This window comes from Odontesthes bonariensis, chromosome 15, assembly GCF_027942865.1.
Source record: "Odontesthes bonariensis isolate fOdoBon6 chromosome 15, fOdoBon6.hap1, whole genome shotgun sequence".
In the NCBI taxonomy this organism is placed as follows: Eukaryota; Metazoa; Chordata; class Actinopteri; order Atheriniformes; family Atherinopsidae; genus Odontesthes; species Odontesthes bonariensis.
This window is the reverse complement of record NC_134520.1, coordinates 33,196,837-33,219,057: the sequence shown is the minus strand read 5'-3', so window position 1 is coordinate 33,219,057 and position 22,221 is coordinate 33,196,837. Positions and strand designations below refer to the sequence as shown.

The following is a 22,221-nucleotide window of genomic DNA, read 5'->3' as shown; positions in this document are numbered from 1 at the left end:
TACTGCACACTAAAAATAAAAATACCACATCGTTGCATTTCCATAGACTCGGGCCCTCTCTGGTTCATTTGTTTATGTGGCGTCTGCAGATGTTGTCACATGAAAAGCAGCCGCTTTTCAGCCTGCAAAACACTCTGAGCTGGGTTTTTCAGGCTGTGAAACACATGTCAGCTGAGAATAATCCCAGTTCCACAAAGAAAAAGCACAAATCTATAAGATCAGTGTCCAAATGTTGCTGTGTCATGGTCACCCTGTGAGGCTCCTGGCCATGTGTGCTACCGTGAGCTCTCTTTCTCCTCACAGCTCTTATCTATCAGCACCAAAGTGCCCACGTAAAAACACTCCACGTTAACCTTCAGGTTCACGTCATTCCAGTGAACCAAACGCTGCTTTTTATTCTGCCATGGAGCGACTTTGGAAAGAGTGACTTTACATTCCACACAGCTGACCAGCTCATAAAATACAAATACTACATTTAGTCTGAGGTACTTAAAAGGCTATAAATTAGCTTAGCGTCAGCCTCGGACAGTCCTGAAATGATGTGGAGATGGTAATGATGTGATGAGAATCCAGTCGTGTAAAATATATACTCACAACGGTGTTTTTCTGTGTAGTTAATATTTTACTTTTACTGTACATTTATCAGTTAATATAAATGGGCTTTCACTTGAGTTTTTAATATGTTTCCCAACTGATAGAGTATTTCTAAATGGCTACAGCTGGCAGTCAGCAAAGCCAAAAAGAAACTACTCAAAATTTAAATTATTCTAAATCCAGACTTATATTACTCTGAAAATAGTTGTTAGGTGACTTTATATCAAGAGTGACGTCGGTTAAAAGGCAAACACCGCCTGTTTCTGACTGAAAAATTGCTAAAACTGAATGACTTCAGAGAATAATGCAAATTTCCAGCGTGGCAGTCGCTGTTACAGATCCTTTAAATGCACGTAAACCTTGTGGAAACACCTAATAACAAGGAAAGTCCTGTTTTCAAGCCATAAAGGTGGAAATCTTAACCGGTTAAATGATCAAAAGTAAACTAAAAAAAAGTTATGCAGCAGAATCTGTCAGGTCAGTATTTCTTTTAGAGCTTTTAGAGCATCAAACTAAAGGTGCACAATGCTGGGAGTGAGATAACGTTTACAATTATGGAAGGACAATTGGGCTGGAAGGAGCTGAAATCTGCAATATTTTAGTCAGGCAGTGTGTAAAAGGCCACAAAAATAATTATAATGTGTAAAGAGTCTAAATAAATTTAGCCTAAAATATATATCAGCTTTATTGATACCTTTAACAAGACAAAAAAGTTGGCAAAGGGTTATACAATAAGTGCAAGTTTTGCTGCAGTTCATGAAAGCCTAAAGCATCGTGTGTGTGGTTACTCAATTAATATAAAACATAGTTACATGGAATATAAATCGTTTGCACGTGTTACAAGAGCAAACACCTTAAAAGTCGTGTTTCTGAAACTTCTTTTGAAGAAGAAAGCTTGTCAGGGGTTCATAAAGGCAAAGTGGTTTTACTGAAGGCCTCTTGGGTTTCTTCATTCATTTCCTTCAACGCAAAGTCCAACAAGAGGGAGAAAAAAGAAGCTTTTGGGGGGGCTGCATTTAAGATGCAAACATGTGAAAGTGGACACCACCATACATCTTAGGAGAAATCCTTCAGAAATAGAAAATAAAACAATAAGGCGGGAGGAGGAGGGGGAGCTCAGATGTGACGGAGCCGCAGTTTCACTGTGACCGTCGGTGCTTGTCTTGTTTGGAGTGACACGAGCGCTCACATCACGCACGGTTTGATGTCCTGACAGACGCTCTGGGGGTGGTGGTGGTGGTGGTGGTGATAATAGGATCCACCAGCCGAGGGGTGGAAGGAGGAGATGCCGTTAAAGTTCAACACAAAATCCTTCCTGTCGCACACCGAAGAGTGGCTCTGATAGCGCGGAATCCCCACTGAGGACAGAAGGGAGAAAAACATATTTATATTCATGGGAGATGATCCTGAAATTATTTCTGTTTTTGTGGGGTCTAAATAAATCATTAAATAGCTTTTGGGCTTATTTCACAACCTGGAAAATAAACGCATCCGCTGCGCTCTTGGTTATAAATTTAAACAAATACATTTGGAAAAAGCAGGAAAACTCCTTTTAAAACGTCTATAAAAGTGGTTCCGCCCTTGCTTTACATGCAGAAAGTGAACTCGCACCTCTGAGGCCAGATGTGGGTTTGTTGGTGAGATCATTTGTCTGTTTATTTGTTCTAATTTACATTCCGTTTATTTGCACCAAATGAAAATGACTGAATTAAAACTAATGTGTCCGTTTTTACAGCGCAGCAGCACTCATTCTGCTTTGAGTTTTGAAATATTTCTCTCCATATCAGTTCAGTGTTTTTCACTTTTATTTGTTTATACCAGAATTAGCTGTTTGAGCAAAAATTCCCCTGAGAACTCGCATTAAATTCGGATCCGGTGACCGTTATTCTGCGTCTGTGAGCGAGCTTTGGTCCCAGAAACAGAAACAGGACCGAGGACGCTCCGTCGGGGTCATAAGGACTCCAGATGTGGCTGTTTTTCAGGAGAAGACAGCAGGCTTTATCCTCCGGGCCACGGCTCGCTGCCCCGCGCCCGTGTGCACAGAAAAACTCTTTGACTGACAGCGCTGCGTCCGAGCCTGTCGCGCACGCTGCGGCGCATTTTCCCTCCGTGGCAGCTCAATTAGGACGCTGCATAAAGTTTAACAAGGCCTTCCGTCTCTTGTGGACACGCCGTGGTTGGAATCCACCGCCGGTGTGGTCCGACCAGCACAGCCTTTGTTTGGTTAACCTCTGGGACCCTTTCGGGCTCCAGCGTGGGTTCCTCGCCTCCGTGAAATCCCCAGACTTTAGTAAAGCCTCACTGTGTTCTGTTAAAGCAAATGATGGTGAACTGGGAGGTGAATCCAGACGCAAATCTGTTTTTCTTTATTTATTAATTAGGCAAAAAATATCCCGTGAGGCTGACAGAGATGTGACGGAGGGAATCCTCTAAACTGAGGCTCAAAAATGTTTCATTTTCTAGATTTAATTCTAAAAAGTCATTTAGAAATCTCTGGATTTTTTTATTTAATGAATGAGCTTTGTTGTGCATGGTTCTGTGTAGGTTTTAAAATATGAATAAACTTTCAATGCAATGTTATGATTGAATAAACGTAAAAACAGTTAATTTGCAGCAAAAAGTCTCAAATTCAAATATTAATAAACACTTGAGACAAAAAGGGGGGAAACTATTATAAACTATTATAAACTATTATAACTATTATTATTATAAAAGTGAAATTACTAAATTCTGAATCTATTTTCTTGGCTGAAAGAACAGATACATTTCCGTTTTACATTGTTTACCCTTTAGATAAACTCGGTAGTAATATATTATGATGATATCCTGAGTTTTTCTCTAATTTCATCATTTAATTTTCACCCTTTAAACATTTCCCATAAAACAGTCACGCAGGGTTGTGCTGCAGATTCAAAGAAATAATTTGGAAATCAAAGTTTAAGCCTGCTTGTCCTGCAAATAATGCCGTGAAAATTATTATTATTATTATGAATTCCTTGTCAGCGGTGACTCCAAACTATTCTGCAGGTTTTGGGCCGGCCATGTGCGGGTTGCTGGTACCTGATATGTCGGTGGAGTGGCTGTCCCTGCCGTTCTGGTGGAGATAACTCTGCTCCAGGGAGTAAGGCGACATGCCGGAGTGTAAACCAGAGGATGCTGGGCTACTGGAGGCGAGAGGCTGCTGTTTGATGTAGTGGGACCCGCCAGAGGACGCCCAGTGTGCGGATGTACTGGCGTACGGGGAGTGGCCGTCCAGCGCGCTGGCCATGGCCGGAGAGGACGGTACGGGGCTGCTGCTGCTGTCCGGCCCGTACTCCCCATTCGTGGGCACAGGACAGCTCGCCATGTACGTGGAGCCGGGGCTCGGGGACATGTGAGGTACGTGGTGGCCGCCGCTCAGGCCGTCGTAACCCCCAGCCATTGAATTGCTCATCATGTCCAAGTTATAGCTGTTGCTGTGACAGGCGAGGGTGGCGGATGGAGCCTGGAAGTCAAAGCTCTGCGGGAGAATCGATGTGCCGAAGCCTATGCCATTCATCATCCGATACATGGGCTTCAAAGCTTGACATTTTCTTCTGAAGCCTCTGGGTCTGCGACGGAAAGAGCCCTCCTCGAACATGAACTCGCTGCCGGGGTCGATGGTCCAGTAATGGCCTTTCCCCGGCCTGCCCAGTCCTTTGGGCAGCTTGATGAAGCACTCGTTTAGCGAAAGATTATGCCGGACTGAGTTCTTCCAGCCCTGATATGAACCCCTGAAGAACGGGAAGCGAGCCTGGAGGAACTGGTAGATCTCACTGAGTGTCAGGCGCTTGGTGGGCGAGCTCTGTATTGCCATAACGATGAGAGCGATGTAGGAGTACGGCGGCTTTTCCGGTCGCCTTAATCCAGAGCTGGTCTTTTTCCCTTTGGCGGCCGTGGACGAAGTTTCTGTGGCGGCTTGTGGGCTCAGCATGGTGGGATGCAGGACGCTGGACGCCGGGCTGGATCTCAGAGGAGGCGGAGGGTCCAGCTGCTGCTGAGGGGTCTCGGTCGTCATGTCAGCTCTGACGTACAGCTGGCGTGGAAAGAAGAGGAGGGAGGGAGAGAAGACGAGCTGTGAGATGTTTCTAAAGAAAAACACGTCGAGTTCCAGTGGTCAGTGTCGTTGCAAGTGAGCGTTACACCACCAGTGGTCCCCAGAATCCTAGCGCAAAATGGAGTGAAATCCGTCTCCAGTTACGCACGACTCTCCCGTTACGCACGGTGCTGCTTTGACGCATGCAGAACGCACGGCGGGTACGCACTGACAGAGAGAGGAAGAGGAAGAGAGAGTGGGGGGAGCTCGTTATCCACTGGAGACTAAGTGTCCGGGGCTGTAGCTCAGCACAAGGACTCCACTGGGTGTCACGCGGGCGCTAAGTGGCGCTGTGTGACGCGCCGGGTGGCCATCGACCGCCTTAATAACCCCTCAAGTGGAGGAAACACCAAAACCCTTCGACTTCGCAAGAGCCCAGACAAACAAAGCCCGAACACCTATCATTTCATAAATCTTTCTTCCCTTTGCGAGACCCCCCCCCCCCTTCAAATCAGTGACGAGCGGAGCCACCTCCCTCCCACCCTCACACCAAAACTGGCCCAGGTTCACCTACCGTCCTCAGCAGCGTTACAGCCCCACATTCTCTCCGCTCCTCGTCTTCTTTCTTCCCTCCCACCGCTTCGTTCCAAGCACGGACTACACGCAATTAAGCCATCTATCAAACCTCCCCCAGACATCCCAATCAACAGCGCCACACGCCAGCCGCACAAGTTAAAAAACGAGCCATCCGCCCCCGGTCGCCTTTATGTGAAACTGTGATTTCAGCCCGACGTGCCACAGGACGTAAACTTTCCTAACGCGAAGAAAAAAACACCACAATATGTGCAAAAAGGTCCCGCTTGTGTTTGACACCACGTTGCCCAAAAAACATTCCCAAAGGCCTACACGCTATACCCAAAACACATCACCGTGAAGCAATAAAAAACGCGCAGTCTTGTATTATTTGTATTATTTTGCTCATAATTTCCTCCCAAAATGGTCCAGAGGATAACAAAAACAAACTGTCGCGGTGCCGAGCTGGGGCAAGGAGTGTGAGAGATGGAGAGGTGGTGGTCTTTACCGTGTGTGTGTAAGCGGGGGGTTGCTCTGAGTAAATGACTTTGACATGAGTGGAAGCAGGCTTTTTCCATCAAGCCCGGCCCTGGATACCACACACAGCGCGCGAGTGTCAGCTTACCGCCCCGGGCCAGAGCCGGTCCCATGGGCCCCACGTTCATTAGAGAGAGAAAAGCGAAATTAGGCGAGCGAGCGTCGACAGTTTCCTCCTCTGTGGAGACATCACACACAGATTTGTCCAACATGATGGAGTTATATATCCCATAAAGGTAATATCAACATCCGTGCTGCGACGAAGCGGGGTTTATTGGTTTCTCAAGAGTAGAAAAGAAGTCGCTGAACTCAAAGCTTTAGTTTTGTTCCTCACCTTCAATTATATAATACTAACATTTTAGGTGAAATTCTGCTCATTATTATTACCTTTTACTGGGCCTTAAAAGCCACAAATGAACCCACAACACAATCAGATCAGATTAAATATAACAGATCCACATTTCCAAATTTTATTTAACACCTTCAAAAGTTTTTATGCGTGATTCCTTTTCCGATGGGGGGCTTTTAAAGTTTAGATAAAGCCTTGAGGATTTTCCAAACAACAACCACGTACACCAACCTTTGCACTCTGCACAACAAAGGCTGCGCGGATAAAATCATTTTCCACCATGACACACTCACACACACGCGCGCGCGCACACACACAGCAGTTTGGAGGACCTTAAAGGCCCCAGAAATTTCCTGCTACATCAAAACTTATGACCCCTGCCGAGATCAGGATGCCTTGGTTTGCAGAGGGAAACTTTGTTCTGGGAGCGCTTTGAAGACGCTGATCCGGCTGCTTTTACGCACCGAGGTGGTGGGAGATTCTAATTTAGTCCTTAGGAAATATCCAGTGAACCGCGGCCATAGCGACAACCTCTCAGATGTGTTTTGATTGAGAGTTTTGTCTCTGCAATATAGTCACTGCCGGAGGCCCAAATGAGCGCGCCGCCGACACAAAGAAGGCTTCTGTTTGTTTTCATGTACATGCGGAGATATGTTGTTTATCCCTCAGAAAAACACGAGGTGGATTTAGAGAGAACGTTTTGGTCTGCGTGACCTCAGGTAACTTATAGGCCTGTTTAAACCGAATCGATCGTGTTCTGGCGCTGTATTTTTACATGGAAAAGGCTGATCAAAACCGGATTTTAAAATGATTATTTATCGCAAAAACTACTCTTAGCTGTAAGTAAAACGAAATAAATCTGTCTCAAAACAAAATTAATACATTAAATGTGATTAACTCGACCGCCATTTTCCAATTATATTGTTTAATATCAAAATAAATTGACAAATGCTGCATCCAGGCCTTGGCAGTGGTAATCTAATATTATATTTGTTGCTGAGCTTTTGTCTTGACCGCTCCGCCCGTGTTTCCTGTGGCGGTGCCGGGAGCTTTGGATCTCCCTCTGCGGGACTCTGGGAGGTCAGGCGCGGTTCACTTAGCCGGAGTGACAGACTGTTTGGACTTCCTAACATTGTGCCTGCTTTAAACTCTGGTTTCATTACACTGCGCGTCTCATTCGTGGCCTTAACGGGCCTCAGCTCTTCCTCAGGCAGCACGTCGCGGGCCCACAGAGACGCGGCCCGGAATGCGGCAAATTTCAGGCATGCGCATTGCGATAAATAAGATGTCAACAATGTGAGGATGGTGAGACAATTGGAGCCACGTGACTGCCCGTCAGACAGGTGTGCTGTTCCGGCATTTCACCTGCAGGCTGCAGCATTGTCCCTGGAAACAGGAGCTGGTCTCACCTGTCACCTGTCCCCCTGCACGCGGCAGCTTTAAATGCCCACAGTGCCCGCATGGGGACGACCAGTGGGAGTAAAAGCACCGACTGTGGGTCGAATCGCACAGTTATTATAACATTAACATTAAATATTCATTTGTGCAGTCTTTGTTTTGCCACCCGAGCTGTATGGGGGGTCTTCCTCGTGCTTTGGCATCAAATTGACCCCTATCAGAGGTTAAAAAACTGCATTTATCCTAATAATTCAGCTTCTCTTAATCATTCATCTCATTGTACAGCAAACCGTCTTTATTTTTTCATAGAAAGAGAATTTACAAGGAAATATCGCCTTGCACGTGAGTCTAATCTTCAGCTTTAAATTGTCATTTTGTAATTTCTCAGATCTGAATTTGTTGCCACATTAGAGTAAAAAACGGTTTTATTTTTATTTAAAAGGAAACGTTCATTTTATTTATTTGATGTCGAACCAAACAACGAAAATAAAAACGGAACCATCTAAAAAATGAAAACATTTGATGCATGAATGACCAGCTGTCATTTGGGAAAAGTTAAAGAAAGAAACGCTCCACAGTTTAAGCGCATTTACGCATCTGGATAAAAAAAAGATTGTTACTTTGGTTTACTTTGTTAAAGTTACGTTGAAGCTTTACGATTATTTTCTAAAAGCCGGAGGTTTGATTGATGAACATCCAGCCAGTGGACAGACCCAGTCTGGGGTCCGTTTCAGGACCGCGGAGAGCAACTGGAAGCCTCCTCCGGACATGACCGGAAACGGACACTTCGTGCGCGAGTCTCTGAGGATGATACCGTGATTTCAAGAGCTGGCCAACACAAATAGCTAAAACTTAAAAGTTATATATTTGCCGAGAGAATAAAGTTCTCATCTGAAAATATTCACGAGTGGGACTCGAGGTTAGAGGACACGTCACAGATCTGTTAACCCCCCTTTCCCTGGTTCATTTAGCCTATAGTCTCTTTTTTTTTCTCTCTCTCACTAAATCATTTAAATCAGGTTTCTGTTCATCTCACATTTACAGTAGGATGATTTAAGCTGTGAAAACTAAAAATAATTCAACTTTCTTAATTAGGAAAATCATTACAAGCAGTTTTCTTTTTGGGATTGAATCTTTCTCTGAGCCGGATTTGATTTGAGAAGGTTTTATGTGCAATATTTTGTCAGTCATTTGTTATTCTTTTGAATGTGTTTGCAGGCCCTAATGATCCAGAGATATTTACCTTTTTTTTTAAAGAAGCAACTATAGCTGCCAAGAAATATAATCATTAGACTATTCTCATAGAATTCAGCATTCTGAACAGTCTGAGTGAAGTCTTATGACAGAAAACTGGACTTCAAGCCTGATTCTATCACTTTGAATTGGATCATTACACTTTAGAGCTCACTTTTATTCAGATTAGAGAGCCATTAATAGTAAAAAATCAATCATGGAACTCCATTATGGGTCGGTTCTGCTGAACAGGTGTAAGACCCCCTGCTTCCCTCACCTTTTCATGTCTCCAATGAATAAGACGTTGAACAACATGATCCCATTGTTTCACTTTTTTATTCATAAAAATACCAAGCATGCATCAATCAACCAACCAACCAATCAACCAGTCTCAGGAAAACATTTTCCACGCGTTGGCAGTGCAGCTACATGATTCTCAGTGCAGCTCGATCTATATTTTCATTCATATACACAACAATATTTATACAGCAGGTCATACAAAACATGGAAATATAAATAGAATGATGGTTCAAACATGGCACCTAGTCGCCATCATACAGCAGAAATGAGCAATGAACCATGGAAACATGAATACAAACAGTCTCTCTAAATATATTTAGCGCGCACACACCGACACACACACGCGCACGCACATACACGGAGGAATGTCCTCGTGTTTTGGTTAGTCACCACACATTAAAATCTATTTTTCACAACACGCCATGTTTGCTTTTTTCACCGCAAAAATGACTTTACAGTAGTTTGGTCATGATGAGACAGTCTGAGTCTCGCGCAGCTCGACAGTTAAAAAAGCGCCCACAACACACAAAAAAGTGCACAACATTGTTCCAAACACAACAGTCTGACAGCAGTCCAGGTGTTTCACGACAGCAGGGAGTCTATGTGGAAGCCTCTGGCTTTGGTGGGCATCTTGAAAGCGGTCTCCGGCGGGGGCATGCCGGGGGCCGTCTGCTGGAGGTAGGTGGGCGCATCCCTGAGGGGCTCCGGGCTGCTGTACGCCACCTCTGACAGATAACTGTGCTGGAAGTTCAGAGTGTAAGGCAGCATGTGGGCCCCTGGGGACCAGTACAGCCGGGGGCCGGGGCTCTCCGGGCCGTCCTCTCTCCGTTTGAACGGTGTGCTGAGGATGCTGTCGATGGCGAAGGAGCTGGAGAACTTGACCCCCACCCTCTCCTCCGGGGCGGGGAGGCGGGTGTCCTCACTGAGGATGTCCGGGCTCTGCTGCTCCTTGGGGGACCTCTTGGCGATGCGCTTCCTCCTGCGGCGGAACACCCCGTCAGCGAAGGTGTACTCGCTGTGTGGGTTGAGCATCCAGTAGTTGTCCTTACCCCAGGGCCGGGACGGGTCCCGCAGCACTTTGAGGAAGCAGTCGTTGAGTGACAGGTTGTGGCGCACGGAATTCCTCCAGCCGGTGTAGCTGCCGCGGAAGAACGGGAACTTCTTCATCAGGTAGTCGTTGATCTCTGCCAGGGTGAGGCGGCCGCTGCTGGACTCCCGGATGGCCATAGCGATGAGGGCGATGTAGGAGTACGGGGGCTTGGGTCTGCGGGTGTAGGGCTTCCCTTTGCCGCTGTCCGCACTCAGGGTGACAGGTGCCGGGCTGTTGGCCACGCAGTCCCCGTCCGAGCCCAACTCGTCCCCGGACAGAGGAGACGGGACTCCCCCGTCTGCGTCCATGCTCAGCTCCAGCGGCTTCTGCGCGAAGTGGTGCGCTGAGAAAACTTCGAGTTTCATTTTCCACCCCCCAAAAAACAACAACAAGAGGAACGGTCTCCTGTCAGGAACCTCGCCGCGCGGAGGTGTCTGCTTGGTTCAGAGTGTTTTCTGAGCAGGTGTCAGTGTCCCGCCAGCAGAATGAGGTCGGGCTGTTTATGTGTTGTTAGAGCTCGTCTGAAGCGCTGGAGGCACCCTGAGCCTCAGTGTGGAGCTGCAGAGTAGATCTGTCTCCGGAGACACGCTTGTCTTGCTATAATATAATGCGCCGGCAAGGGACAGCCCACAGGCGGGGTTTCCAGCTCGAATCCATTGAAGCGATATGGTTATGTAGTATATTTGGACGTTGTTATGCCACACCGTTGAAGGGAGGAAAAAGTTATGTGAGACGAGATAGGGCAGGTGTGAAGATATAATTGGTGCACAATGCAACTCTATCTATTGATCTATCTGTGCAGTTTTGTAATTTATACCCAACAGAAAACATTTCCTCAAGAGCGCAAAGGCTGCATCCTTCTGGAGAAAACACACCAGACAGACAGACAGACAGACAGACAGACAGACAGACAGACAGACAGACAGATGTGGGGCGGATAAGACCAGCCTGTTGCTGCTTTTCACTTTGACCTCTGTCACCCTTCACCCGCGCTGCCGCGGAACGAGGAACACAAAAATGTTTTGGATGAATTCCACTTTACGCACAATGAATGATATGTAAGCTCTCAGGTTGAGCAAGAAGACTGAACCAAAAACAAATTACCCCCGAGGTTGCTGAGAGGTCAGGAGAAGTTCAGAGGAGAAGACCATCGCACCTGCAAGAAAATCTATTTTTGTGTTTTTATCTGGTGATTCATGGAGGAACTAACTGTCTAAAGAAAAGTCTAAGTGTTACTTTTACTTAGTGTAAGTATAAACTGGCTTTATTGGCTTGGATTGAGCTTTAATTTAGATTTAGGTGTTGTTGTTTTTTATCAATATGTGTCCCTACAATCCTTGCTTTATTGATTTTTATACCAAAAGTCTGGATCTCACTGCCTTTAGTACAAGGAAATAGTGGTAAGTGCAGAAAGTTCAAAACAATTAAATCAATTACATGTGACACTCTTTCACAGGTGCATTTTTCTGCTGAAGCTGGATCCACCGACACTGAGCGCTGCTCTGTTTTTATTTGCTTCACTACAAGTGTCCAAAAGTCCAAAATAACTGTCAGAAGTTGCATCAAACTTCCAAAAAACAAATGTTTAAGTAATAATTAAGCATATTTTGTATAATCTCCTTGTTCTGATCTAATATCCGAACAGTAAACAAACCTGAAAATCTTAGTCTCTTCATAATCAACTAAAAATGCTTTTAAAAGAAATCCTGTCAAACTCTGAAGAGATGTTATAATCTGACTGATGAGCAGCAACTCTTTGGGTCACATTTAGCATGTCGTGGGTAATTTAGTACGCAGTTCAGTAAGCCTATAGCTCGTACGGGTTTTAAATAAATTCACGCCCTATGACACCTGTAAACCAAATGTTAGTCACAGTAACTCTTCTGCTTTCAACACCCCAGGCAGCTGACAATGCAGACAGAGGCTGGAGAGTTAACATGAGTAATGAGCTTCGGGCCAGTTAAACTGTCATCTTTGGCACTCCTCCTCTCTCAGCTGCTCAGGGGCCCTTTCTTTAAGTTCAGCTTGTGCGCACTGCTCTGCTCATATGCACCTACACCTTCTAAAATGACCCTTTAATAAACTTTGTATGCATTACTAAAGACATGCCCCACCCAAAGGCCCTGTAGAAGCATAATATGGGATCACTGTAAACTAGCTGCTGGCCTCCAAACAGCAGGAGAGGTGTGAGATGTGAATCTGTGCTCGGTAATCTGAGCCGCTGTTGTGTCTACATGTTTAAATTTTATCTAATAATCACCTCGGATGTTGAAGACAGGCCTGTTTAAAGATTGGGCCCTTTGACTGTTTATGTGTGGGTGTGAAACAACAGACCTGGGCGGGTCTTTAGGTTAAGTATGTGAACATGTATTTGACGTCTGTTTTTCTGCTGATGTCGAAAGGCCCGACAGTGACATGTTTCCGTGATAATGAGTTTGTTTTTTTACCCGTTTTAATTCAGAAATGAACCATTTTCAGCACATTTTTAAAAAGCTTTTATACCTAAATGGTAAATAGTTTGTCTGCAAATCCTTTTCCTTGGTGAGGAAACAGGAAAGTGAGATTTTTAAAATCCCAAACTGTTCTGACTAATGAGGAATGTCAAGAGAAACAATCCACCCCGAAAAGTTTTTGCTGCTAAAATTGCTTCCTTGATTCTCTGGGATTGTGTTTTGAGCAGTGCGAAGAGTTAACCCACCCACATGTTTTCCTTAAACCTGAGGAGAAGGACTGCTGTGAGCCTAAAACCAGAGCTGAGGAAAGCAGCGGCATGTGCGCTATCATTATCCCCGCCAGTGTGCGGCACTCCGAGGAGGCAGAGAGAGAATCCCACACAGCTTCGCTGTTGGTAGGTGTGCAGACATTGTTGTTGTTGTTTTTTTGCTCCTCTGCAAAAGTGTGATGAGGCTGGATTTGATTTCAGCTGCTCTGCCAAGACGACTGCACCCACCCACCTGTGGTAAAGCGATTTGGTGTGAAAGACAGCACACCTGTTCTCGGTTTTTACCTTCCACATGGCAATTTGAAATCAGATGGTTTCCCCATAGGCTATCGGTAAAGTATCACATTATCACTTGGATTTTTTTTTTTTTTTTTTGGCTCTAAAAGCCTTCAAATCATTTGAGAAGTGCAGGATCGTCTTTTTACCACCAGGCTCTGATGAGAGGGGATATCTAAATAGAAAGCATCAAATTTAACTTTAACTTCCACGTCATCGGTAAAAAACACCGAATTCTGAGCTCCAGTTGGACCAGAGAGACGCACCGTGCTTGTGTAACCTGTTAACGTCGCGACGAAAACCGACACCTTGTTGCTTTAGCTCACCTGTGAGGACTTAAAGTGTCTCTGTGAGCGGCAGCAGAAATCTCTTTTAAGTGCTGACATGAGTGGAATTCCAGTTATGTAAATTCACCGGGTGAATCCTGCGCCGCTCCAAAAATAGCCCCACCTCTGCAGTCTGCGCTCACACGCTAACCCTAGTCTGGGTGACTTCTTACCTGTATCTCATCTTTGTTTTTCTTTCTTCTCTGTGAGTGAAGGGTGTCCGGCCTCCATGTCTTTGTGTAAACAAAGTGTGGGTTGTGTGTGACTGGGGCAGGGAGGGACGGCACAAAAGAGCCGCCGCGTTGCTGAGATTCCCCTGATTCCCCGCAGCAGATTCAGCCTCTGACGGAGGCTGGGGCGCGCAGGTAGGGACTGTTTCACAGCCAGCCCAAAGTTAAAGCATTCCACGTTAATTCCGCTCATTCCTGCAGCTGGAGCAGCAAGCAGTTTGGGCATGGGGGTGTATTTGTGACTGCAGCTGTGTGCGCCTGCTCAGGTGTGGGTGTGAAAGTGTGAGAAACTGCGTCTGTTCTTGGGTAAAAACGGAGTTAAAAGACGCACGCATTCCATCTAGTTTATTCTTCAAACGGTGATTACTGTAATTATCCTGAAATGCGGGGCCCTCTGAATGTTTGCTGCTGGCTTTGTTGCGTTTCTGTAGATTCGCACCTTTGTGTTTTTAGAAGATAAACGGCAGGGGGGGGGGGGGGGGGGGCATCGTTCTGTCCGTATAATCAGAGGTGCACCTGAGCACAAAGTTCCCATGAAGCTGTTTTTTGTGATGCAGGAACTTTCCACAACGAATACGCCCAGTAAAAAACTTACTTCTCAAAAGCATAAATAATTTCTGATATAGACATAAACAGAAAATAAATACACGCAGTGACTCACGCGTGCGGTTTGATGAGCATAAATCTCTGCAGCCTCTGTGCCAGCAGTTAATAAACGAAATGTGACAGAACGGAGCAGCATATCCTGAAGTCACTTGGCAGATGCTCGTTGCTATTTTGGTTCTCCTGCATTCTTACCTGAGGTGCTCACACCCTGCCAGCCCTTCAGAGGAGGGCAAAAAAAAACAAATACGCATAAATAAACGGAGCCAACAAAAGGTATAATTAAAGTAATTAAGGAAAGAGGTGAAGCACAGGTGAAGCGCAGGTGAAAGGCAGCCTGGCTCTGCCATTCCCTGAATTAGGCTACATGTGAAGACAGTGATGTAACTCTAGCCTACTGTCTTACTGTCTTCATATGTGAAAAACATTTCTTTAGATAGGTATCTGAGCATTATTATCTCAGTATTCTCCCAGTTTTCCCCTCAGAGGAGTCGGCCTTGACAGAAGACCACCCAGGTGCAGAGTGTATCACCTCTGGTTAGCAGCAGAGAAGCTCGGATTGAAACAAATGGCTGAACTTTGGTCCCAGGACGACCCTCTTGGCTTCATGTTTTACTTGATTTAAATCAGTTTTGGTCCCTGCAGGATTTTAATGGATAGTATAGTCCTCTTAGTCAAACAAAATGCATCAGTTGCTCTTAAAGAGCTCTTTTGGTTTGCAGGTTTTCCATATAGACTTGGAACTTGGAACCTGAGCACTATTTGTAACCAAAATCCTTATCAGTCCATGTTAACATGCATGAATCCATGTCATTTACAGTACATGAAGTGTACTTGTGTTTACTTTCGGTCCTATACATTTCACAGCCTTAAGCTTGCACCAGCACCCGAACACAGAAGAGCTTTATCAGACCCTGAAATCAGACGACGAGCTGCGAGTTACAGAAATTCAAAGAGGGCCTTTCGAGAAGAAAGCAGACATGTACCTTTTTTTCTACATGCTGGGGTACAATAGACAGTCTGTGTTAGGCTACTTCAGTGTAAGAGTACAAAATTGCCACCAGAAGTACAACATTGGTCTCTGTAAGGTACAAACCACAGGGTACAAAACTATACCTTCTGAGGGTACTGCCCCAGTGACAAGCCATCATACCCCTAAAGGTACAATTCTGTACTTTATTTGCTGAGAGTGTAGGGGGTACATTAGTATAGATTATACCTCAGGGGACAAAAAAGGACTCATACTGTACCCCTATTTCTGAGAGTGTAGACGTTCTAAGCTCAATGGCAAGCTATGAGCATGTCACCTATAGAGTAGCTGGTCGGTTGCTGGACTGTAGTTTTGTTTTTTTGTTTTATTTATCTGTTTGTTTCTAAAGAAAAAAAAAACTAGAAAGCTGCAAGCAGCTGTATGGGGGACCGAGATGTGCGCACGTTGGGGCACGCACTGGACGTCGTCGTCGCGCAGCTCTGCCCACACGCACGATACCGTCTGCATACGTACGAGCACATAATAACCCCAATGCGGAGGTGTTTTTGAAAATTTCTAGGGGGCGCCACTGAGCCATTTTGCTCCATCCACACACAATACCCTTTACATACGTACGAGGTCGACAGGGTGGACGTGTGTGCCAAGTTTCATGACTTTGCGATGATGATAAGGCTTTCAAACCACAAACGCCATCACACGATTTTCACCGCCTGGACACGACCACACCATTCAGTTTGAAAAAGTTTCTCCATGATTTTCCCCCCCATGTCCGAAGAGTAACCTGGCCAAGTTTTAAGTTCGATCATATGCAAGGTGTGGAATCGGTCAAAAATGGCACGAAAACGCACCTTCCATCCAAAATGGCCGTCTTCCCGTGAACGTGGGACCATGGCGGCATGAGACTTTTTTGTGCGTCTGGGCATGATGAATGAGTGTACCGAATTTCGTCGTCCCACGCGAAACTAACCCCAATGCGGGGACCATTTTTAAGTATTGTAGGGGGCGCTACAGAGTCAATGAGCGACTCCCAAAAATATAAAGTTTAGATTCTTTCATGTCGTCGACCGGCAGGTGGCGCTCGCAAAATTTCATATGTTTTCGAGCACCTTTTGCAAAGAATAAGAAGAAAGAAAGAAGAAACCTACAGATACAAAAGGGTCCGTGCAGTTTCACTGCTCGGTCCCTAAAAAACGACTGAGCAGATACTGAAAAAGAATACATTGTTTGCTATTGTTACCATGTAACTGTAATAATGTAACAGTTAGTTTTTTGCATCTGTCTGAAAAAACCGTCAATAAAAAGAAAAAAGAAAGAAAGCGGACCCTAACGCACCCCTTAATCCGTCCTGTAAAATGTTACTGTGAGGGCACGTCCGTCAGTGAACCGCAGCCATGCGGGCCGCACGGGCTCGATACCTCCGCTCCTATCTGCCGCTATCGTCCACTTCAACCCTTCACACGCTAGAGTCACCTCTCATGTTCATCTGCAAGGTTGGGAGAGAGTTCAGGGAGTCAGAGGGGGGGGGGGGAACAAGGAGCCATGATTGATCTCAGCTATAGACACCTTGCTTTATCGCCGCAGCAGTGCTGTAGGCTGTTTTTATGTAAGCATAAACACGGGGCCAAATCAGTACCTGCACTGCTCTGTTTACCTGGCAGCCGTTCAGCCCCTTTCTGTCTAAACTTGAAATAGGATCCAAACACTCTACTCACGCATAGTGGTTTGCACGAGATGCCTCTCAACCTACCACGGGCTCAGCTATTTTTGCTCCGTCTGAACCTTAACCGCCCCTCTTATTTCTTTGACTGAGAGGTGGAACATCTCGCTGGGGGGCTGTGACTGCAAACAAAGCTCTGATTTTTGAGCAGTTACCAAGGAATCAACCCACAGACAACCCCAACAAACACTGTGCTGATAGATAACTTTAGTGTTTTGGTTGGGGGGGGGGGGGGGGGGGGGGGGTGGCTGCATTGGTTATGGAGCATATTCCTGTGTATTATCCAAATAGTGCTGCAGAATTATGCTGCAAAGTTAGCAGCAGATGCTGTTTACCAGGTGATATTTTGGAGGTGCAGTATGGCCCCGTGTTTTGTGGCCCTGTCCCATACTTTTACTTTTTTTTTTAAATACTCTTTTTATTCTTCCGACAGGCTCACCACCCGTGGGAGGGGCCAAGGGGGTCGGGTGCAATGTGAGCTGATCGGATCTCGGATTCAGGAGGTGCAGTGTGGTTTTCGTCCTGGCCGTGGAACAGTGGACCAGCTCTATACCTTCGGCAGGATCCTGGAGGGAGCATGGGAGTTCGCCCAACCGGTCTACATGTGTTTTGTGGACTTGGAGAAGGCGTTCGACCGTGTCCCTCGGGGACTCTTGTGGGGGGTGCTCCGGGAGTATGGAGTGCCGGACTCCTTGATATGGGCTGTTCGGTCTCTGTATGACCGGTGTCAGAGTTTGTAATTGCCGGCAGTAAGTCGGACATGTTTCCTGTGAGGGTTGGACTCCGTCAGGGCTGCCCTTTGTCACCGATTCTGTTCATAATTTTTATGGACAGAATTTCTAGGCGCAGCCAGGGCGTTGAGGGGGTCCGTTTTGGCGACCTCAGAATTGGGTCTCTGCTTTTTGCGGACGAAGTGGTTCTGTTGGTGTCGTCGGGCCGTGACCTTCAGCTCTCACTGGAGCGGTTTGCAGCCGAGTGTGAAGCGGCTGGGATGAGAATCAGCACCTCCAAATCTGAGACCATGGTCTTCGGCCGGAAAAGGGTGGAATGCTCTCTCCGGGTCGGGAATGAGATCCTTCCCAAAGTGGAGGAGTTCAAGTATCTCGGGGTCTTGTTCATGAGTGAGGGACGAATGGAGCAGGAGATTGACAGGCGGATCGGTGCGGCGTCTGCAGTGATGCGGGCTCTGCACCGGCCCGTCGTGGTGAAGAAGGAGCTGAGCCAGAAGGCGAAGCTCTCGATTTACCGGTCAATCTATGTTCCTACCCTCACCTATGGTCACGAGCTGTGGGTAGTGACCGAAAGAACGAGATCGCGAATACAAGCGGCCGAAATGAGTTTCCTCCGCAGGGTGTCTGGGCTCTCCCTTAGAGATAGGGTGAGAAGCTCGGTCATCCGGGAGGGGCTCGGAGTAGAACCGCTGCTCCTCCGCATCGAGAGGAGTCAGATGAGGTGGCTCGGGCATCTGGTTAGGATGCCTCCTGGACGCCTCCCCGGTGAGGTGTTCCGGGCCCGTCCCACTGGGAGGAGGCCCCGGGGAAGACCCAGGACACGTTGGAGAGACTATGTTTCTCGGCTGGCCTGGGAACGCCTCGGGGTCCCCCCAGAAGAGCTGGAGGAAGTGGCCGGGGACAGGGACGTCTGGGTCTCTTTGCTCAAGCTGCTGCCCCCGCGACCCAACCCCCGGAGAAGATGATGGATGGATACTCTTTTTATTGGTTTTTCAGTTGTAAGTGTACAAACATTAAAAAAACAAAACTGACAACAAAACAAACAACAACAACAAAACAAATAAATAATCCCACCCCAAAGTAACACAAGCGCTGCAATATGTATCTCTACATATATATAAATATATATATATATATATATATATATATATATATATATCCATGCATACACCAATATATACACCTACATACACGCACAAACTCAGCAAGATGACAGGAGACGGGTAAGTGAATCGCGTGTTTGAAATAAACAAAATGAAACAAAGTGAAAAGCAGTCAGCCCTCCTCTTCCAGGGACGGATGATCGGTTAAAGTTTCTGTGAGAAGGAATTCGATGGTTCCCAGATCCTCCAAAACTGGTCTGATTTATGGTTAAGGTCATGAGTCAACTTCTCAAGAGGAATGAGAGCAGAAATCTGTGTTAGCCACATGTTGATGGTAGGGACCCGGGGATTTGACCACCTCAGCAAAATCTTTTTTTTTTAGCCAGAAATAAAAGAATTGTCAACAAAGACTTGGTATCTGTGTCAAAGAGAGTGTCTGGGGTATGACTGAGGAGACAGAAATTACCCCCTGGATTACGGAGTGTACCCCCTTCCAGAAAGTCTGGATACGGTCACATGACCAAAACAAATGAATAAATGTCCATTTATGTATTTTACATTTATAACAAAGGTTAGAGGTGCCAGGAAACATTCTCTGGTGTGTAATAGGTTCTAAAAAGTTCTGTTCATGTATAGAGATTGAGGTACATTTAGGGAAAACCCCGCTACCGATCCTGTCCCATACTTTAAGATTAATAGTGATGATTTTCTGCCCTCTGCATCTTTGATTTTGAATGTTTTGATTAGTACAGAGGGAAAGTATTAAGGCATTCTGAGTTATTACAAGTTTTAATAGATGAATAAGTTGATATTCAGAAGATGAAGGGTGTGGTGGCACAGTGAAAGCCATTAACCGGGTACTTGGGCTGATTTATGTGTTAAACTTTTTTCTAACTGTTTGGATAGTTTAACCACAGTTTAGGTGTCATAAACTAATTGTTCAGCGTCAGGAAAACAACGTTGTCATAAAATCAGGGCCTCCGTTCCCTTTTAGAAATCTTCTTTTGTCCAGATTACTGGGTGACGAAGTCCTGCCCCATCTGCAAAATGCACAAACATGAGGCACGATGCATGAAAGAAATCTCCAACCGAAAGCCTTTGAAAGCCTAAAAGTGTCACAAAGAAGAAAATGAAGCACAATTCAGTTTAGTTTAGTTAGTTTTATGGCCTTTCAACCATTACAGCAACCAGAGGAAGAGACACCAGGCACATCCATCATCTCAACAAATCACCAAGTCAGTGGGTTTTCCCTCAGTTTGGCCCGAAAACACATGCTTATTCATGCAAATATACCACTGTATCATGTGCAAGCTCCATCATTTCATTAAATGTTGAAGTGGCAATAATTCTGTTGTTATTCTGACAATGAAAGACAACAGATTGACACATTTTCGCCCTACTAATATTCCAAAATCTAGCTTTGTTCGCTGCTTAAGATTCGAAATGGCTCACCACAAGGGTAATCAGAAGCCTGGGCTCCAGTGCAGATGTGACTGTTTGTACTGCACGATACAAGATATTGATTTGGTGATAATTCCAACATGAATATCATTAAGCGTCGGAAGTTGGACACGAAGAGTCTAATCTCCTCCAGCTGGCTGAGGGGTTGTAATGTCTCCTGCATCCGGCGCAGCATTGATCCATTGGAGCAAACAGCTGCAGCTTAGCTGCAGAGCGAGCCATAGGGGCCTGTTTGGTTTATATTATATTAGATAACATGAAACAACAGAGCACGTCACAAAAATGAACACAAAGCGCAATCTTTGACAAAGCACACTGGATGCAGTCTGTGACAGGTAGACCTGACCATGAGCGTTCATTCTAACCCGAACCGTGGGCTTTAAACGCTAAACCCGAGTCGTTTAAGGGAGAGGAGTGGGGAATCATGACAGGAGGGAAGTGGAGAAGTGCAGTAACAGTGAGAAACATTGCAACATATGGAGATATATAGAACATTCAGGTGCCATCAAGGAGCATTGACCTGTCGACGAATCGAACCGAATGGCGACGCACCAGGCCGTCTCTGTCTGGACTCTAACCCTTTAAGAGTCTAGCTATCGTTTCTAGCTTTGCAAAACTTTAACTGGCCGACGAATTAAATTCCTGTGGCCGTGTTCACTACAATGTTTAAACACGAGGGCTTACATTCTCACCACATGGAGCTTCTTAAAGGGATAGTTCGCCTCTTTTGACATGAAGGTGTATGACATCCCACATTAGCAACATCATTTATGAACATCTTCTTACCCCCTGCTGCGTCCTGTTAGCAGAGTGCTTCGCTGATGCTTTGCCAGCCGTCAGCTGTCTTTAGTTTGACCTCAAAGTGTAAAGAGGAGCTTTAAAGGAGTAAAATCTGGAGACTGACTCGATCGTTTCAACATTCGAACCAAACTTAAAAGTCTCCCGGGCTGCTTTCAGGGGGGATTTGGGTCACGTTCTTCCTGTAACGTAAAGCACCATCCAATCAACTCTGGTGCAGCTGACTGCATCTGAACAGACGGCAGATCTCTCTCCACTTACAACTTAATCCACCTTGTGTCGTCTTCTTTCACATCATCAATAAGCAGCGGTGATTCAGTGCCAGTGAAGCGCTACGTGTCCGTGTCATTGCTCTGTCTCCACTTGTTTTACAGACGATCTCGTCGCCTTGAGCCCCTCCAAACCCTCTTCATTCTTATCTCTTTTCATCTTTCCAGCTCATGTTGAACTTAGTTTAATCTTTCAGACCTGCTCCAAAGCGTATCTGAAATTTTTCTTGTCTCTCGGCCTTATAAATGGTTTTGAAGCTCGTTTTAAACCCCATGCATCAGTGCTAGAGAACTCTTCAGTTTATGGTATACTTGGATATATGAGGCACATCTCCTGAAGTTTTCTTTTCACTTTTGTCCGAGGGTTTGTGTAACAGCTCAATGAACTCCAGCCCTTTCACCTACTTAATCAATGAAGGACAATTTTGTTTTTCTTATATATGTGCCTGTTAAAAAGAGCTGTTAGAACCAACTCAGAACCAAAAACCATCATATTAAAACTCAGAATCTATGCTTTACGTGCTAAAAAACCATCAATAGCTTACAAAAATCGTCATTCTTGCAGAGTCAAGAGACAAAACGGCCTTTCACAGTTAAAGTTTGAACAAAGGTACGATGAATAAAGCACTCCTAAACTGACACAATTGACGTTTTAAAAAAATATATTTTTATTGGGAGGTAAGGCACATTGGAATAGAAATCAATGTCACATTTACATTGAGCATTGTATCACCACAGTGTCAGTTTGAGCAAACATATTGATACAGTCAAAATAATGTGCATCTTGATGAGTTAAAAAAAAAAGCATACAGTCTACCTCCTCTAGTGTTTTTAGGTTTTTTTTTTCACAACAATTCCAGAACAAT

At 45.5% G+C, this 22,221-nt stretch overlaps 2 protein-coding genes across 2 annotated transcripts; both read right to left on the bottom strand.

The window, feature by feature from the left end:
- Positions 1 to 1,266: 1,266 nt before the first annotated feature.
- Positions 1,267 to 5,030, bottom strand: foxf2b (forkhead box F2b). The gene is made up of 2 exons (XM_075484478.1): positions 3,655 to 5,030; positions 1,267 to 1,952 (listed from the first exon to the last, which is right to left on the bottom strand). Exons 1-2 carry the CDS (start codon positions 4,628 to 4,630, stop codon positions 1,780 to 1,782), a joined length of 1,149 nt encoding a protein of 382 aa, XP_075340593.1. The 5' UTR covers positions 4,631 to 5,030; the 3' UTR covers positions 1,267 to 1,779.
- Positions 5,031 to 9,055: 4,025 nt separating this feature from the next.
- foxq1b (forkhead box Q1b) lies at positions 9,056 to 10,720 on the bottom strand. The gene has a single exon (XM_075484477.1). The coding sequence runs from the start codon at positions 10,491 to 10,493 to the stop codon at positions 9,621 to 9,623; it is 873 nt and encodes a 290-aa protein (XP_075340592.1). The 5' UTR covers positions 10,494 to 10,720; the 3' UTR covers positions 9,056 to 9,620.
- Positions 10,721 to 22,221: the final 11,501 nt, after the last annotated feature.